This window comes from Engraulis encrasicolus, chromosome 2 (genome assembly GCF_034702125.1).
Source record: "Engraulis encrasicolus isolate BLACKSEA-1 chromosome 2, IST_EnEncr_1.0, whole genome shotgun sequence".
Classification (NCBI taxonomy): Eukaryota; Metazoa; Chordata; class Actinopteri; order Clupeiformes; family Engraulidae; genus Engraulis; species Engraulis encrasicolus.
Genome location: NC_085858.1, coordinates 30,604,222 through 30,623,516, shown reverse-complemented (window position 1 = coordinate 30,623,516; position 19,295 = coordinate 30,604,222). Strand labels below are relative to the sequence as shown.

Genomic DNA, 19,295 nt, shown 5'->3' with positions numbered 1-19,295 from the left:
CTTCAACAACATCATACAGTACCAGTTCGATGGTTAGACACCACTTCATTACATTATCAGACTACATTACACTTAGCTGACACTTTTATCCAAAGCGATTGACAGTTATTTACAGGCCATTGGTTAGAGTCCCTGGAGCAATGTGGGGTTTAGGTGCCTTGCTCAAGGGCACTTCAGCCATGGATGGAGGTGTAGCGAGAGGTAAGGGTGGGATTCGAACCTGCAACCGTCTGATCAGGTGTTAATTTCCTGAACCATAAGGCCATGGCTGCCCTGTGCCCTTCAATAAGATAATAGCAAAAGAGTAGCTTCACTAGGGAGATTGTTGTGATAAAAATATCATGGCCATTGCTTCAGCAGTAGCAGATACTTACAGTAAGCACCAGGTCGATGGTGCCATCACTTCACTAAGAGAATAGTGGAAAAGTAGCTTCACTAGGATGATTGCTTTAATGAAATATCATGGTGATGATGTTATAGATGATTATATTTCAGACTTTCCTGTTCCAGTACCAGTTCAATAGTGAGACTCAATTTTAGCAAGAGTATAGTACAGTGATAGTTTCATTGAGGAGATTGTTGTACTCATGTATCGTGGCCTTTGCTTCTGCAGTTGCAGATAGTAGAGTACCAGGTCGATGGTGCCATCACCGCAATAAGACAATAGCACAAGAGTAGCTTCACTAGGGAGATTGTTTTAATAAAATATCATGGGGATGATGCTTCAATAGGAGGATACTATAGAATAGTAGAAGTAGGAGCTTCATTACTTGCCGGGGCGCATTGTACTCACATACCATGATGATGTACAGCAACTGTATTCCAAACACTGGCAGAGATGATGGTTAATGTCTAAAGTGTTTTTTGCTAGACATTATACAAAAAAATTGAATTTATTTTGCTGTTCAATAACATAAGACTCTTTCGATTTTTTTCTTCATCGTGATTGTTTTTCTTCTTGCAGGTAACTGTAACTTAGTGTACGCCATGATCTGCAAGTCTCACTGTTTTTCTCCTCATCCTGACTGCATCGTTTTTCTTCTTCTTTGCAGGCAACTGTAATCTTGTGTACGCCATCATCCGCAAGCGCAGCGTGTTCCACCAGCTGGCCAACCTGCCGACGGACGCGGCGACCATCCAGCGGGCGCTGCAGCGTAAGAAGCAGAAGCCTGACACGCACGCCATCTCCCGCACAAGCTCCCAGGAGACCGTCTCCATGGAGGGCTCCCGACCCGCTGTGCCCGCAGAGCCCGGAACACTCAAGGCCAGCCTAGTCGCCATTCCAGGTACACACACACACACACGCACACACGCACACACGCACACACGCACACACACACACAGGTGATCATCTCCATGCCGTGCCCGTCGAGCCTGTAACACTCAACGCTAGTCTGGTGCCGTTTTTTAATACTAAGGGGGCATTGGCAGGCTTATAATGACGCCAAGAGCGTTTGTACAAAAAAGGTTCAGAACCACTGATTTCATCAGTCAGTCAGTTAGTCAGATAGAAAAACAATTATTTTTATTATTTAAAGTGCATCGTCACTAAACAAATAGTGTCAGATGTATTTCACAGTCTTTCACAATAAGTGAAAGGGCTGAAATGACCATAAGACTATACATATAGTACAATTCATTGCCTTCATTGCTAACATCGTCACCATCATTATCATCATCATCAAAAGTTTTTGTCGCTGGTCCTGTAGGCATTGACAAGCTGACGGAGAAGTCCCAGGTGGGTGAGGACGGTACGATGGTGGCTCTCCCTCGTATGGACTCCCCCAAGGACAGAGAGGTCGAACCCAGCACCAGCGCAGGGGCCAGCGACACAGAGTCCAACTCAGGACGAGACAACGAGGTGAGACATACACAATATCCAAATCAGACAATGGGGTGAGACATACACAATATCCAAATCAGACAATGAGGTGAGACTCTTGTAACTAGGCCTAGCCGCTCCCAAATGTTAGAGGTATATCCTGAAAATACCCAAAACCTGTAGTTATAGTAGTCTGCATAAGGCCACTGCCATCTTGACTATCTGAAGCCTCCAAATACATAATCAATACATTTACAATTATATGGTTAGCAGCACAAAAGATTTGGTGAAGATCTATCAACCCGTTCAAATAATGTAAACATGGTTTGGTCTCCAAAATTGAATGAGTTAATGAACCTGTTATAGAGCGTTAGCAAACCCATTCACCCTTTTGAAATTCAGCACGTTAACAAATTACGTATAGATAGATACAGTTCCATCAGCAATATAATGACCTTAAACCACAGATTCATGCATATAATCAGAACGATGGTGTTCTTTTCTGTTCAGTTTAGTAGGCTACTGTTCACAAATATTTGTATTCCTATGGCATGAATTAAGAATCAGGTATGAGCATACATCTTAAGTCTGACTGAAAATATTGTCTAAGTTACAAGGCCTAGATAAATTATAGTTACCACTTGCTATTTTCCATTGTGAAGTGCTGTTTGAAGATTTTACATTGTTCTTCTTAGCCTAATAAAAATGAGCTTCTTAGCTGCTTTACTCTTTGCTTGACGAGAGGGGAATGGGACCTAATTTTTTTTAGCACACATTTGATTAGATAATGGTTCCTACCACCTGTAGGTGTTGTGAGAAATGGCAAACCTGTCACCCATGTTGAAAAAATATAATGAAGGAAAAACACAGAATTATCGAAGTGATTTTTTGTACAGCAGTCAAACAAACTGATTTTAATTGCTGTTCTTGATTTGCAGCATGATGGCACAGTATGTTAAAGAAGACTCAGACTGGTGTGTGAATCAGTGCCAATTAACAGAAACACTGTGCTCCCACAAAATATTTTTAATCATACATGAAAAAGTGTTTACAGTAATAGTGCATGAAAAGTATTTTCGTCATACGCACATGGCACTGTTTTGGAAGATGGTATAGTGAGTATATTGGACAGCTCATGTTTCATATAAAGGCTGTGATATATTAAAGGGTATGCCACTATTTTGGGGCTTAATACAGTTAAAATCATTGGCTGGGGTTTATAAAGGTGGTAAAGTGTCTTATTTTTCATGTTAAGCGACGTTGTCTTGCTTTAAGACAAGTCAAAAGAGGGAGCATGTCGCTAAGCTAGTGAAAGTCAATGGATCCGTGTAGCATTCTACACGGATCCATTGACTTTCACTAGCTTAGCGACATGCTCCCTCTTTTGACTTGTCTTAAAGCAAGACAATGGCTTACATGAAAAATAAGACACTTTACCACCTTTATAAACCCTGGCCAACGATTTTAACTGTATTAAGTTCCAAAATAGTGGCATACCCCTTTAATATATTTGGTGGTATTTTTTACCTCAGAAAAAGTAGTCATTTTCACAAATTACTTTTTCGCAAATTACTCAACACAAGATCAGGATGTCAATGTTTCATTTAATCGTGATAATTCAAGACATACAGTATTTCATGTGTATGTCATACCATCGTGTTAATCTCTTCAGAGAGGGAAGAGCAGGAAGCCACTGAAGTTGGTTAAATTGCCACCATTATCAAAGAGCCTGTGTCCAGCAGCGAATTGCAGGTTGACTGTGTGTCCCACCTCCAGTTGCAGAGTCAGGCCATTGGAGCCATGGATACGATATCCATTATCATCATACTCTGAGTTATACATGACCTGCTGTCCATTCTTAAGTGTTCGGACGGACACCCAGCCTGATCTATCTTGATCCATTACAGTGAATGTGAAGTAGTAGACTCCCCTGACCGGAGCTGTAAAGACACCTGTAAGAGTACTGTAAGCCTGTCCAACATTTGTAATAGTATTACCGAACACCACGTTTGTCCAAGTATTCCCAGCTTGAATGTGTCCTGACTTAGTCAGGCCTGCTGAGAATGCCACCTTGGGTGTGTCTTTAATGTATTCTTCCAGATTGACTACTTGAGTCTCAGTGGCTACTAGTCTGGTCTCCAGTGCTGTCAGCTCTGCCTTGTGTGTAGCTAGCTTTGCCTCGTGTGCTGCCTTTGCCATCTTCAGCTCCTGAATTTCAGCCTCACTGGTAGACAGCCGTGCCTCTTGCACTTGATTTAACGTTTCCAGAGACTGCACCTTCATCTCACTGGCCCCCAGTCTTTCTGTAATGAGCGCATTTTCTGTCTTCACGTTTGTCATTTCAGCCGTCAGAGCCCCCACCTTAGTCTCACTGGCCACCAGTCTCTCCTTCACAGCTTCATTTTCAGCCTCCATGTTGTCCAGGTCCTCTAGAGTTAATTTAAGAATGACTCTCTGCTCCATCACAACGTCTTGGAGTTCCTTCAGCTCAGCAGAGATGTCCAGCTGGGTAGAGATGTCAGCAGCAGCAGCAGTCCCAGTGCTCTGGATCTCTGCCTGAAGATCAGTCTGGGGGCTCTGAGTGTGTGCTACACACATGGAGAGCAGCAGCATCAGCAGTGTGATGGCAGACTTCATCATAACAACGCTATAGTGTCTGTTACGTGCAGCAGCAGTGGTGGCGGTAGTTATGCTCACAGAAGTCTTCGTAGTCTTAGTTGTAGAAAAACGCCAAAAGTGAGGGTAGACGAAGTGTGAGTGTTGTTCCTGAGACAGCCTCTTTTAGCTGAAATGAAGCCAATTGCCACTGCTGTTTTTAGCAGATATTTGTTTGATCAGGTAATGGTGTTCCATGATATTCAGAGCTGTGGGTGGCGTGGGAATTTGCAAACCTGTCAACATCATGAAGGACCAAGGACTCTGGGTGGGGGGGACTTGTCCTTATATGAACTCACATTGCCTACTGGAGCATGGGTGGGAGACGTGACACCTTGTTTTTTCGTAACATTGGTTAAAAACCTACAACACTGTTATTTTTCCTTTAAAAAACAAATGTCAATGAAAGAATATGTGATACATTATGTTTCATATTAGTCTTAGATGAGAAGAAACATTTTTGTTAAGATATATGTAAAGGTTTATATGTCAAATATCCTGCGGTGTGACTGTAACATTAATGAAACCTGGAATATAATATATATATAAATTAACCAACAACATTTTGAATAATGTATGAAGCATTTGGTATGATTGCATAAATATTAACTTTATATTAAGATATGTGAATGTGAAAAAAAACTCAAGACAGTGCACTGATTCTTGAGAAAGCGGCTAAAACATGTCTCAGCAATTAACTGCCAATTCTGTTGAAAATAAACTACATATTCATGAACAAAATGAATCCAGGTGAAGACCCAGGGGTCTGTTACACATATGTACAGTCGTTTGAAATATTTAAGTGTGATTTTATTACTTTTCATGGCTATAAACCTGCCCACACCCTGTAAAAACAGCTGTCCCAAGGACAGACATCATCATTTCAATTGACTTAAAATGTAAAAATCACTGATATTATTGAATAACATCACCATGATGTGAAAGTCCATATTGAAGTGGTTCTGCAGATATGCACATAGGCAAGGCAAGGCAAGGCAAGTTTATTTATATAGCGCATTTCATACACAGGTGCAACTCAATGTGCTTCACAAAGTTAACAAATGTAAATGAAAGGAAAACAGGGAAGAAAGAAGGAAATGAATTAGAGTCAAAAAACATTTAAAACATTAAGATAAAACATAAGGTAAAAATAATAATAAAATAAAACATAAATAAACATAAAACCTTGAAAAACATACGCAGTCTTCAGATTTTAACTGTTCGACGACAGAGGAGTCTGGCCTCCTTTTTTCCGTTTACCTGATAGAGTCTAGAATTGTCAGGGTTTTGTCTTCTCTTATTTTACCGTCTTTTCATTCAATAATTTAAGAAAGCATCTGAGAACAGCTTTGTCTTGAGTCTAGATTTAAAGCTATCAATAGTGGGTGCATTTTTTACGTCATCTGGAAGCTGGTTCCAAAGCTTTGAAGCATAGAAGCTAAAGGCTGCCTCTCCACACTTTGTTTTGACTTTTGGAATCACCAGCAAATTCTTCTCCGTTGACCTTAGTGACCGGGTCGGTGCATACAGCTGAAACATATCCAGTAGATATGTGGGTCCCATTCCATTTAATGATTTAAACACAAGTAGCATTGCCTTAAAATCAATTCTGTAGCTTACTGGGAGCCAATGCAGCGATCTTAAAATTGGAGCAATGTGGTCAAACTTCCTTGTCTTTGTAAGAACCCTTGCAGCTGCATTTTGTACCAGTTGAAGCTGTTTAATGGTCTTATTTGGGAGGCCAGTAAAAAGACTGTTACAGTAATCAACTTTACTAGAAATGAAGGCATGTATTAGCTTCTCCAGATCATGTTTAGACATCAGGCCCCTAAATTTAGAGACGTTTTTTATGTGATAAAATGCAGACTTAGTAATAGCTTTCATGTGACTGTTGAAATTTAGGTCACTGTCAATGAGGACCCCAAGATTTTTAACTGTTTCCCTTGGTTTCAGTCCCTTCGTTTCAAGGATAGTAGCAATCTTTTGTCTCTCCTCTCTTTTCCCAAATATAATTACTTCAGTTTTTTCTGTGTTCAGCTGGAGGAAATTGTGAGACATCCATTTGTTAATTTGGTCCTTGCAATGATAGAGTGATTCAAGGGGGGTGTAGTCATTGGGGGACATAGATAAGTAGAGCTGGGTATCATCCGCATAGCTATGGTAATTTATGGAGTTATTCTCGATAATGTGTCCCAGTGGCAACATATACAGATTGAACAGTAGTGGTCCCAGAATGGAGCCCTGGGGGACCCCACAATCCAGAGACATTGGTGATGAAGTATGTCTTCCAATGGCGACAAAAAACTTCTTTGTTGTAAGTACGATTTTAACCAGTCGATCACTATGCCCGTAAAGCCAACCCAGTGTTCCAGTCTATGTAGTAGTATAGAATGATTAACTGTGTCGAAAGCAGCACTTAAATCGAGTAGCACCAAGACGAATGATTTGCCAGCATCAGAATTCAATCTTATGTAATTCATCACATAGCGCGTGTAAAGCAATATTTACTACTATTTTCTGATTGCTCAAAGTGTGTCCAGCATATTAGTCACCACTGTCAGATTTTTTTAAAAAGACAATAAAATCAGGTATGCACAAGGTCATTGTCATTACTTAGGACCCCTTTTCAAACCTTTAGCTCTACTGAATACTTCACCATCACTGAAACTCCTGCAAGTTTACTAATTTCTCCTCAATTTCTTAATTTGTTTGGACACTGGTACTGTCCCAACCATAAACTGTCAACACCGTCGGGGTTTTAATAGTATTATGTTACATTAATGTTGATTATATATACTTTTTCAGAAGCGGCATGAAGCCCCAAAGAAACAGACTGAAAACGAAGTGGCTAATGTGAGCAAAAAATGCATAATATGTAAAAGAGTGTTTTTTTGTCTCACACCGTCAGATGTCACCACCGTCAGATTTTGTTCCGCTCATCATCTTGTTCCATATTTTACTAAATTGTGCTGGTTAATGAAACATTACCAGACATGTTAGTAATAATTGTGAGCCAAACTTATACTGCAGCCTCCACTGAGGTGCATTTGGAGGGTTTTTTGTCACAAAACCTGACGGTGGTGACATCTGATGTAGTTCACAAAAAAGCACGTGTTTTACATGTTTTTGACAAGTTTTAAGAATATGCTTCCAATAAGTATCTACAATTATGTTGAATTGTAAAAGTAATTCACTTAAATATAGTAAACATATGTTTTTACTTCTAATTCTGTCTGACGCTGGTGACAAAACCAAGAGAGAGCCCATTTTATGACAAATGTAAAACATGGGGAGCTTGGCCAATACATTCACTGCACAGCCAAGACCTTCATCTGTGATAATACACCTCTATATTTTGGATTTGAACAACTTAAAACCTGTTTATGCCACATTTTCAATAATCTAGGCCTACTTCCTAGAGTATCTAACAAATGAAGAAAAAACACATGCACAAACATACTGTGCACACACACAAATAAAGTGTTTATGCTAGATGTCATTGACTTGAGAGGGCTATTTATTTTGCCAAATGTAGGTAATAATTAGGTCACTTTCACCACCTTCAGATTACTGTCATCACTGTCAGTTTTTAAGTCACCACCGTAAGAAGGAGTTTTGGACATTTTAAATGAATGTGCTTACGAAATGTTCCTTTGGAGTTGTTGAATTATCAAAGTAATAGCAAATTTAATCCTACACGAATATTTGTGAAATTACAAAAAATTGTTTGATCTATTTAGGCATTAAGTAAGCATTGTCTGACAGCACATATTTTTAAATTAGAACACATGAAGCAGTATTAAAATAGAATGAAAGTGAATTTTCAACATTTAAAGGCGTATGTGTGAACCAAAAAACACACACAATCACTTAAAAACTCCAGATACATATGCAACCAAATCAATACACGTTTTATTGCTTTTAATTGTGTCTGACGGTGTTGACAAAAAACAAGGTATGATCAGAGAAAAACCTGATTTCTGAAAAAAAAATCAAAATGGGGAGATTGGCCTTGTGCATTTCTGAAAAGCCAAGACCTTTGTCTACGAGGATATACCATATTATTTTGTAATTCACTTCATTTTTTTCTTTCAAGATTACAACCTGTTTTAGCCACTTTCTCAAGAATCAGTGAGTAATATTAACTACAAGTTCAATTTCGTAACACACATTGCGTCCTGTGGGGTGACATGTATGTCAATGTTTGTGAACGGGCAGCTGCAAGGCCAACTACAAGGGTCTTAAAGACTGGCTCCTAACCAGTCAGTACCTCAGTTATTGGAGAGTGCTGTGGAAGCTTAAGGTGACTATTAACCTCTTAATATGTCTTCATATTGCAATGTTTCTGCCACGGCCGTTGTTAGCCCTATTTTAGGGGGGCTTTAGCCCCGCCTACATTAGTATTAGCCCCGCCTTTAACGATTTTGCAAAAAAACTAAATCATTTTTTCATTTTTCCAAAAACAAATGCAGTAAAGCACTGAATACGAATGAGCAAGAAGGCAAGTTAATCTGAATACAAGTTCCTGTTTGCTTATTTATTGTTTAATGCCACTTACGTATATCCTACTGAACAGCAATAAAAGCAGGGTGGACAGGAATATGTTATGCGGGGGGGAAACAGGTAGAGGGTTGTGCTTTGTGACTAACACCTCGAGAAAAATGTAATTACTTACACGGATGAAATCTCCAGACCCAAAGTACCAATTTTCACTCACAACACCTGTGTAATAAATCCATTTGACATTGTCTTGAAATTATAGTTGAGCTTTAATATTTGTCTTAACAGTTTGAAAACACACATGAACTGATTAAAATAGCTACTAATGGAGTAAAAATGACCTAATATCTGCCGGGGATGCATAGTTTTCCAAGTAAGGAACCTGTTTGAATGAATCGCTTCCTGACCACTGCTTCTCCTGGAGACGCGCAATTAGTAACTCCTTAAAGTTCCTAGTCCTTGTGTAAATTATGCTCTGGGCATTTTTATCTAATCATTTTAACTTCCGTACATAATATTCATCAGTTGAAACATTTTGAAACGTTTTGTTTAGCTTACATATAATTAATGTTCATAAAAATGTGAATAAAAAAAAAAAATCACTGTAACTAGTGTTTAAAAATCGGTATGGTGCTCTTAAAATAATCGTTCAAGAAGACGGTTTTGCACACCTCTGTAGGTGGGCAGGTGCGTAGGATATTATCTTAGTGTGGTTGTCATTTAAGTGTAAAGAAATCCTGCACACTGTCCATTCCACCAACAAACTTAAATACAACATGAAGAAGCTCGGATGACCGAAACAATGTATTAAAGTTTGTTGGTGGAATGGACAGTGTGCAGGATTTCTTTGCTCTTAAAATAATGAATTCATAGACAAAACCTTAGCAGGTGAGCTGAGCGCATTTTCTTCCTCTGGGGCTAAACCCCCCCTGTCTCTCAGACCTAGTGACGGGCCTGGTTTCTGCCACGCAATGCTTAGGTTCATTTTATGGTGTCCTGTGGTGTGACTGCTCTTATAGAAGGAAAATATGTTTTTTTTTAATAAATGAGAACACATATTGAGATTAAACACAATATCATTATCAAGTTAGCATGAGCTCAGATGTCAGTCATGTATACAAAAGGATTAAAATGGCCATAATGCAGTGAATTTCCTGTGGTGCGACTTAATTTTCCTGCGGTGTGACATGCCTATGCAATGTGTTGATGCAGGACACATTTTCGCAAAAATTAGGCGAAATTCCACGGACCACTAAGTGCTTTATTTTTTTCTATTTTTTCCCCCATTTTTTCAATCAATTTTTTCAGGAATTGGAAAACCTTTTTTTTTTTTGGCGTTACGCCCTTAAACGTCAACCACCCGCATACAGACAGAGCATTCAAAAGAGCTACAGCTCTGAAAGTGGATAAAAGTATAAATCAAGTGATTTTCGAACCCTTTTTTAGCTTCATTATTTGTGGCCTACTGTGGATGAGTTGTTCACAGAGGCAGAGATGGAGAGGCATCTGTAGTCCTTAGTCTTAGTGGTGATGTGTTGTGATGGTAGCCTCTTAGCGCAGATGGGGTCGCCGGCGGGCCTATTCACTATTTGCTGAAAATACTCAGCTACATCATAACAACATTGCTATGACAGTGCTGAGAGCCTTAAGTAACAGATTAAGACATAGACATTACAATTTTGGTGACATTAAGGTTATAACATGCTGCGCTAGGGGATTAGTATTGTTTTCTCCCCTTTTTTCCTCTCTGCAGGATGTCTTGTATTGGGGCATAGATGGAGAGGCCTATGTAGTCTTTAGTCTTACTAGGACTGTGATGTTAACGTGTGTGTGTGTGTCCGTGTGTCCATGCGTGCGTGTGTAACTGAGGTGCTCCCGCGCAGTCCGTCCCCCTCGAGTCTCGAACTCGCCACCTCCTAGTCAACGCGTCAGTTTGGGTATGGAAGTCACAGCACGATAGTGCTGAGCTAAAGGACCAGTCCGATATGATGCTTCGGGAGGGAGGTTTACTAGCGTTCCATGCCACACACTGCTAGTTGTGCGTGCGTGCATTGCCTGGCTGAGTGTGTTCTACACAGAGGCAGAGATGGAGAGGCATACTGTAGTCTGTGTGGTGCTGTGATGTGACGTTAACATGTACGTATATGCTTGTGTGTTGTCTACAGGATGTATTCTATACAGAGGCAGAGATGGAGAGGCGTCGGCTATCCAGCACCTCTTCCTGCTCCTATTGGAACCCCACACCTGAATGGGTAGGCCACTCACACTGCAACGCTTAATACTATGGCACAGTGCGTAACAGTGCATTAGAGCTCGTGACACTATGAATGTGTGTGTCTTATGTGGTCATGTAATCAAACGTTTTTCTGAAGTAGCTTATCGTAGCCCCTTAACTCACAACATTCCACTAGTGGAAAGCTGTAATAGTCACTGAAAAAAACCTTTTCTACCATAGTACTACACCACTATGACATAGCACCAATCCAACTTATGTGTCCTTTAATGTCGCCATAGTAAGTCCTCAGTCTCTCTCCTGGATGTCTAATGTGTCCTGTCCTTTAATATAATGTGTCTTTTAATGTGACCATATATCCTCAGGCCCTGTCCTTGTGTGTCCTGTAATATAATGTCCCCATATGTCCCCAGGCCCTGTCCTCCTGTGTCCTTTAATGTCCCCATACTGTATGTCCTCACACCCTGTCCTTTAATGTGAGGTGTCCTTCATATGTTCTCAGGCCCTGTCCTGTAATATAATGCTGCTTTAATGTGTCCCCTGTCCTGGATGTCTAATCTGTCCTTTAATGTCCTCATGTGTCCTCAGGCCCTGTCCTGGAAGTCCAAGCTGCCTCTGCAGACCATCATGAGACTGCTGCAGGTGCTCGTGCCTCAAGTGGAGAAGATCTGCATCGACAAGTGAGGACTCAGCATCATGACACCACATTACATTACATTATATTACATTATATTACATACACTTGGCTGACGCTTGTGTGTGTATGTGTGTGTGTGTGTGTGTGTGTGTGTGTGTGGGTGTGTGTGTGTGTGTGTGTGTGTGTGTGTGTGTGTGTGTGTGTGTGTGTGTGTGTGTGTGTGTGTGTGTGTGTGTGCGTTGATGTCCCCAGGGGCCTGACGGATGAGTCTGAGATCCTCAAGTTCCTCCAGCATGGCACGCTGGTGGGGCTGCTGCCCGTGCCGCACCCCATCCTCATCCGCAAGTACCAGGCCAACGCCGGCACCGCCATGTGGTTCCGCACCTACATGTGGGGCGTCGTCTACCTCCGGTAAGGCTCAGTGTGTGTGTGTGTGCGTGTGCGTGTGTGTGTGTGTCTTCGTGTTTGTCTATGTGTGTGTTTGGGGGTTGGGTGGGGGTGCTCTTACAGAACCTTCACTTTACATTATCAACCATTGTCCCATGAGCAGCTGTAGCCCCTTAATGCGCGCCGTACCTCCAGTGGCACGCTGTAATAGTCATTGAAATGTAACTACCATAGCACTACAATACTATGACACAACACATGTCCTTTAGTAATGCACCACGACTTGGTCATTACCATACTGGTAACAACAAATGCATAAAGCCGCGTCTTAAGGGGTTAAGGCTTATGAGTGCAAAGTTTCCTCCAGTATTTTTGACAAGTTAATGAATTCATCTTTCCATGAGCAGTCTAGTGTCCATTTGTAGCTCATATTACATACCCATAACATCAGTGATCCACCGCCATATTTCCCAGAAAGGGTTGATGTAACTTTCGTCATAGGCCTTGTTTGACTGTTCCCCACATGTAGTGTTAATAGTGGCTGAAAAGTTATATGTTGGAGTCATTTTCTAAATGACTTTGTCCCAGGTTATGTTATCATTCATATTCTCTGAAAAAAATGACTACACAACTAAATAGTCTACCAGGGTATATGAGACAGACAGACAGAGAGAGAGAGAGAGAGAGAGAGAGAGAGAGAGAGAGAGAGAGAGAGAGAGAGAGAGAAGAGAGTGCAGATCTGTGTTCTGTGCTGACAATTGAAACAGTGTGTGTGTGTGTGTGTGTGTGTGTGTGTGTGTGTGTGTGTGTGTGTGTGTGTGAGTGCACCTACATAGATGTTTATGAAAAATATATGTTAATAAAGGCTGTGGACAGTGTTGCGAAGCTCTTCTCTCTGTCCTCCAGCAACGTGGACCCTCCGATCTGGTACGACACGGACGTGCGCCTCTTTGAGATCCAGAGAATGTAAGAGCGAAGGGGGAACCCTGACCAAGACCACAGCTACGGACATCCCAGCATGCCTCTCTCTATCAGCGTTCAAACCTCTGTGTGTTACATTTTATACCTCTCTCTCTCCCTCGCCTTTCTCTCTCTCTCTCTCTCTCTCTCTCTCTCTCTCTGGTACGCTCTCTCCCTCTAAATCCTCAGTGTTTTATTATTACATCTTAACTCCAACACCCCTCCATCTCCCGTCTCTGTCTTTTGTACCATTTGAGCCTTTCTCTTTCTCTCTCCCTCTCCCTCTTTTTTCTCTCTATGTTAAGTCAGCCATCATTACCTCCACCAGGTGCTTTTGGACCGTGTTCTGTTTTGCTCTGTTCGCCACCATTTCTCCATCCTCCGTTCGTGTCGCTTTGTGCGCCTCTGTTGGCCTTTGGCACCACAGGGTACTTCTCCACTTGTACTTTCAAAGCTTGGCCAGTGGGGGGCAGCAATGGTATTTGTGGCCAGAATCTCATCTCTGTCTTTTACAGTCAATTCAGACACTTTCTATATGTACCGTAACTCAGATTAATTGTTTGTACCGTTTATCAGCTATGGATTTTCAAATAAGTTATTGTGTGTGTGTGTGTGTGTGTGTGTGTGTGTGTGTGTGTGTGTGTGTGTGTGTGTGTGTGTGTGTGTGTGTGTGTGTGTGTGTGTGTGTGTGTGTGTGTGTGTGTGTGTGCGTGCGTTCGTGCGTGCCATGAGGCAGACTGACAGTGTCTAAGCATTTATACTTCTGTGATTACTACACTATAAACAGTGCAGCCATTTAAACTCTATAGACGTACAAAGTAAGTGGCCCTGATACCTTAATTTTGTAAGTTAACTCATCTTGAGAAAGCCTTGAATTGAGTTGAGCCTTGTGTTGGGTTAACTTACAAACTTAAGGCAGCAGGGCAACTTACCTTTCTACGTTTAGCTGACTTGCTATGTTTTACAGTGTATGGGCTGTGAGCTTGCTCTTGCCAGTGTTCAGTAGTACGACCCCTATGCTGCAATACTGTAGATTGGTGACTATGCTAGACGTGCTGCTGCAGTAGAGTGCTAGGCTAAGCTTACAGGCAAGCTTTATGCATTTACCCGCTGCTAATGCTACTGCTTGCCTTGCAGTGGGTACTGTGTGCGTTACTCAGTAACATGCGGTGCTGATGTGTTAGAAGGTGTCTGTCTGCACCCTGTTTTTCTCCCCAAAAAAAATATTCCTTGAATCCTCAACGGCCATTTCTCCCAACTTGGACTGCTGGTCAGAGGGAAACATTATTGCTCTGTTCAGATACAGTAATTCTGGCATTTCCAATCTGGGCTGTAGTCAAGACCTCCTTTTAGAGTCCGAGACTGTGACTCTCTAGACCAAGTCAAGTCCAAATCCAAAGAGGTTTGAGTCCACGATGAGGCAAAGGCCAAAAATAATACAGTCCTAGTCAAGACAGAGTCACTTTTCAGTGTCCAAGACCACAGAGACTGACTTGAGTACTACAGCCCAGTTTTGAATAGTTGAATACACACTGTCACTCCAGTGAAACGCTGTAAAAAACGTTACTACCATAATACTACACCACTATGACAGTACTCAAGGCCTTTAGTAATGCTTTACGACTTGTCATTCTGGTAACAGCTACTTTATAACAGGGGCCGTGTCTTACCGGGTTAAGATTGGTGTGCATCAGGTGGACCAAAGCTCCAAAAGCTCCAAACCCTGAGAGGTATGAGGACCCTCATGAGGACTCCAGGCTCTTCTATTAGGTGATTTACCCCTTATCTTAACCTGGTTTAATCCTGAACCAGATTCTTAGCGTAGGCCCCTGTCCTGCTGGGGCAGGAAGCTGCAGCTCAGCATGCGTAGCATACAGGCCTGCTGCCACGGGTCCGCTGCGTTAGCCCTCTCTCTGTAGCATGCATCTAGCAAACATACTGTACACCAATGAGGACCATTCGCTTGTGATCTCCCTTGTGTGTGTGGCAAGCGCACACAGAGTTCTCCTTTTAAAGAGCTTGACATATCAATGTGAAAATGAAAACAAACACTGTTAATTGCATTGAACTCGCAAGCCCCATTTTGTCTGCATTATGGTTTGACTAATATGACCTACTGTAAATACTGTGCTTGAAGTCAAAAGTAGTATTTTTGTCTGAATCTATATACAAATATATCATAAATTATTCCTTCAAGATGCATGACGTGTCAGTGTGTATTTATTTTGTAAAATATTTATTGCACAACGGTACAAAACATTGACAGAGAACATTGATGGGGGTCCTCTTTATGACTGTTTTTGGTACTGGTCGCGATTGTACTCGCAATTGTCACACACAATCATTGGCAGTGTTCAATAGATTTTCCTGAGTGGCAGTTTGATTACTGATTAGGAGAAAGAGGAAGTAGGTAAGCATGGAAAGCTAATGCGCGCACGCACACACACACACACACACACACACACACACACACACACACACACACACACACACACACACACACACACACACACACACACACACACACACACGACATGCATCCACGCACGCACGCACGCATGCACGCACTTGTTTGAAGTTATAATAACTACAGTGTACATGGCAGAGGTAGTAACTGTGTATCAAAACTATCAGATCAATGTCTATTTTACACAATACCCTGTATAGTCAGGCTTGTTAAGTCAATATTCCATAAGAATCTTTCACTTGGTGATACAAGCACCAAATCAGGTACACAGGTTCTCCAGGGCCTACTCTCCCAGAAAAGGTCGCTATCCAGGTGAAAAAACAAGATGGCGGCCATTTTTCAAGATGGCCGCCTCATTAAAGGTGAAAAAAGCTGTTTTCGTCTTAGAATGCCAAGTAATCAAGACATCTGAGTGATGGAAATATTAAAATGTATGAATTCTGACCAGGACAACTTAATAGTATCAATATTTCATCACAAAATGGCCACCACTTTTCAAAATGGCAGGCCTTACATGACTGAAAATGCATATTTATGACATACAGCTGTCCGATAGCAGGTATTCATTAATACATACTAACCTTGCCATCACTGTTGGAATACAATGTCGTAAAAACTATTTTGTTGACATTCTGTATTAGAGTGATGTTATAGCACAACCAGGGCACACTGGTGACATCACTGCTGTGAGACTCAGCATGGGGTTCAGTGTCGGCTTGTGGTACAATAGCTGTAGTTGTAGTTTACTAACTCTTTTAGTAGTATACTCACTTTAGTTGTTAGTATTTATAGTCTCCCATATCCTATCTAATAAGACCCTCTATATAGCTTAACTAGAAATGTAGTTAGTGTAGTTAGAAATTTAGTTAGATAGCCACACCTGAATTGACAGGATGTGCCAGCGCGGGAGACCCGAGCCAAGGGTAACGGGGCTTCAGTTACCCGGATGGTGTACAGATCGCACGGGACTTAAATGACACTGGATGAACGATCGGGCTGGGTGTAGGGCAGAAGTTGCCTGATTTTCATAGACTTCAGATCACATACCGCGATTCTGGTCTGACCAGGACTATAACGATTAGCGTTTCCATACAGGGCGAACTTTGTTTCCAAGGCCTGGTTAACCCGCCTCCCTCGGCTTGCTACTGGTTGAGGGCTGTGCCGAAGTTTAAACCAAACATTTCTTAGCCCAATAGAACGTCTCTGCATAAACCACGTCACTGCCTTGAACACGCCTCTACCCAGGACGGTTGAAAATGCTCAGTTGATTGGTTCCAGACAAAGTGGGTGGAGATCCCGCTGTAGTGGGATTGAGCAAGCTCCTGGCCCTACTGTGTGTAGCTGTCACCAGTAGGGTGGAGCCCGGCTGGGCAGAAGATGACTGAACCTTGTTGTGTCCCATATCTCAATGTGCTTTGATATTTTGTACGGTTGGGTGGTAAAAGGATAGCCCCTCTGCCTTTAACCGTATTACACAAGATGTCTGCTAAAAATCCATTGAACTGCAGTACATGTCTGGAACAACACCTCAAGCACCCTGACCCTGAGCACGGGGTCCAGCAAGGTTGTGTGCTTAGCCCCCTGCTGTTCACGCTGCTGACACATGACTGCACAACGACCCATTGCACTAACCATCTGATGAAGTCTGCGTACGATATAACACTGGTGGGCCTCATCCCTAAGGGTGACGAGACTCACTACAGAGAAGAAGTAGACCTGCTGGTCAGATGGTGCAAAGACAACAACCTCCTACTGAATGTCAACAAGACCAAGTAGATTGTTGTCAACTTTCAGAGGGGCCAAAAACAACTGTTACCACTGACCATCGACGATGATGTTGTGGAGAGAGTGAGCAGCACAAAATTCCTTGGAGTGCACATCAGTGACGACCTCTCTTGGACCACAAACACATAATCACTGGCGAAGAAGGCCCAACAGCGCCTCTACTTCTTGCGCAAACTGAAGAAGGCAAGTGCTACACCCTCCATCATGACAGCATTCTACAGAGGAACCATCAAGAGCATCCTGACCAGCTGCATCACAGTGTGCGGAGGAGGTTGCACAGAGCAAAACAGGAAGACACTCCAGCACATTGTGAACACAGCGTAGAAGATCATTGGAGCGCCACTCCCCTCCCTGCAGGACATTTACACCACCCGCCTCATCCGAAAAGCACTGATGATCACCAAGGATATAGGTCACCCTGCACACAAACTGTTCAGTCTCCTGCCCTCTGGAAAGAGGTACAGGTGCCTCCGCTCCTGTACCACCAGGCTGGCAAAGACCTTCATACACCAACCAATCAGGATGCTGAACTCTTAATCTGCCCTCCTATCACTGATAGCCCCCCCTCAACACTGAATTGTGATTGAACATTCTACTTGCACTAACTCAAAACACACACACACACACACACACACACACACACGCACACACACACACACACACACACACTGAACTACCTCAAAAGCACACACAAACATGACTGTACTGGATACCAACTAGTTGTAAATATTGCACATTATAATTGCTTACTTTATATTTATTATTATTTCACAATGCTACTATCACCATGTCAGAATCGTCACAATAGGACATAACTGAATATGTACAACAATACCTCTTCTTAATACATGTTCTATGTATGCCTGCTGTTGCCCAGTCTTGCACTTTATATCTCTGTAAGGGTATTGTATAACCCTTGCAAAATGCAAATTGAAAGCCCTGCCAAATGGGGGTGGCAAAAAGATGGTGAGACCTTGAAAGTTCTCTGGTCAAAGCTTCCTGCAATTGTGGAGAGTTGCCAGCAACTGACAAAATGTGGATGCAAGACTGACTGCCGAGGAAGATGCAAATGCTATTGCTTTAGCCTCAACTGTACACAGTTATGTTCCTGCAAATGTGAGGACAAAAAAGAGCTAATCCAACATGTGCATCAGAGAGTTTTCCTACCAAAACAACAAACCCAAACAACAGACATGTAATCATTATAGGCATACTGTTTTTGTAATATTTAGAATCATTCAGTGAGTGTTAGTTTATTTACATGTAATTATGAAAATACTATAATTTTCAATATTTTAGGTTTATTTTGAGTGTATAATTGAATTTTCCATGCTCAACATAATATATTTCCATACATAAATATTCAAAATATGATCAGTCAATCAAAATATACATAAAAGCCATTTAAAAGCAGTTCAATTGGCGGCCATCTTGGAAAATGGCCGCCATTTTGGTTTTTCACCTGGATAGCGACCTTTTCTAAAAGGGTAGGGTCTGGAGTACCTCTGAACCAAATTTGATGCTTGTATCACCAAGTGAAAGATTGTTTGAGGTAATTGCTGCACTAGTACTACGAACTACATATATGTATACTATGTAGGAAAAATGTAAGGCCTGCCTACAGTGAACATGAGGAAAATATTTACAGTGTAGCACATCTGAAAGCTAATCCTTTCTAGTTCGTTCTCACAATTTACATTATGAGTTGCGCAAACAAGCATCCAATATACCATACTTACGCACACCCATTACTGGTGCACTGTATAAGTAATTACATCCCTTAAAATGAGAGCAGAGAGAAAGTGAGTAAGAGAAATAAAGCTATAATAATAACTCAAAGATCAAAACA

At 41.7% G+C, this 19,295-nt stretch overlaps 1 protein-coding gene across 1 annotated transcript in view; it reads left to right on the top strand.

Annotated features, from left to right (window-relative positions):
* The window catches only part of hid1a (HID1 domain containing a), a 29,830-nt gene extending 16,046 nt beyond the window's left edge, over positions 1-13,784 (top strand). Inside the window, exons 13-19 of the mRNA XM_063214752.1 lie at positions 1-32; positions 1,053-1,286; positions 1,710-1,861; positions 11,143-11,229; positions 11,799-11,890; positions 12,100-12,258; positions 13,141-13,784. The exon at positions 1-32 is cut by the window's left edge and continues 133 nt beyond it. Of these exons, the coding sequence (XP_063070822.1) occupies positions 1-32; positions 1,053-1,286; positions 1,710-1,861; positions 11,143-11,229; positions 11,799-11,890; positions 12,100-12,258; positions 13,141-13,204 (820 nt within the window). The 3' untranslated portion in view covers positions 13,205-13,784. The remainder of the gene's footprint in view (positions 33-1,052; positions 1,287-1,709; positions 1,862-11,142; positions 11,230-11,798; positions 11,891-12,099; positions 12,259-13,140) is intronic.
* The last annotated feature ends 5,511 nt before the right edge of the window (positions 13,785-19,295 follow it).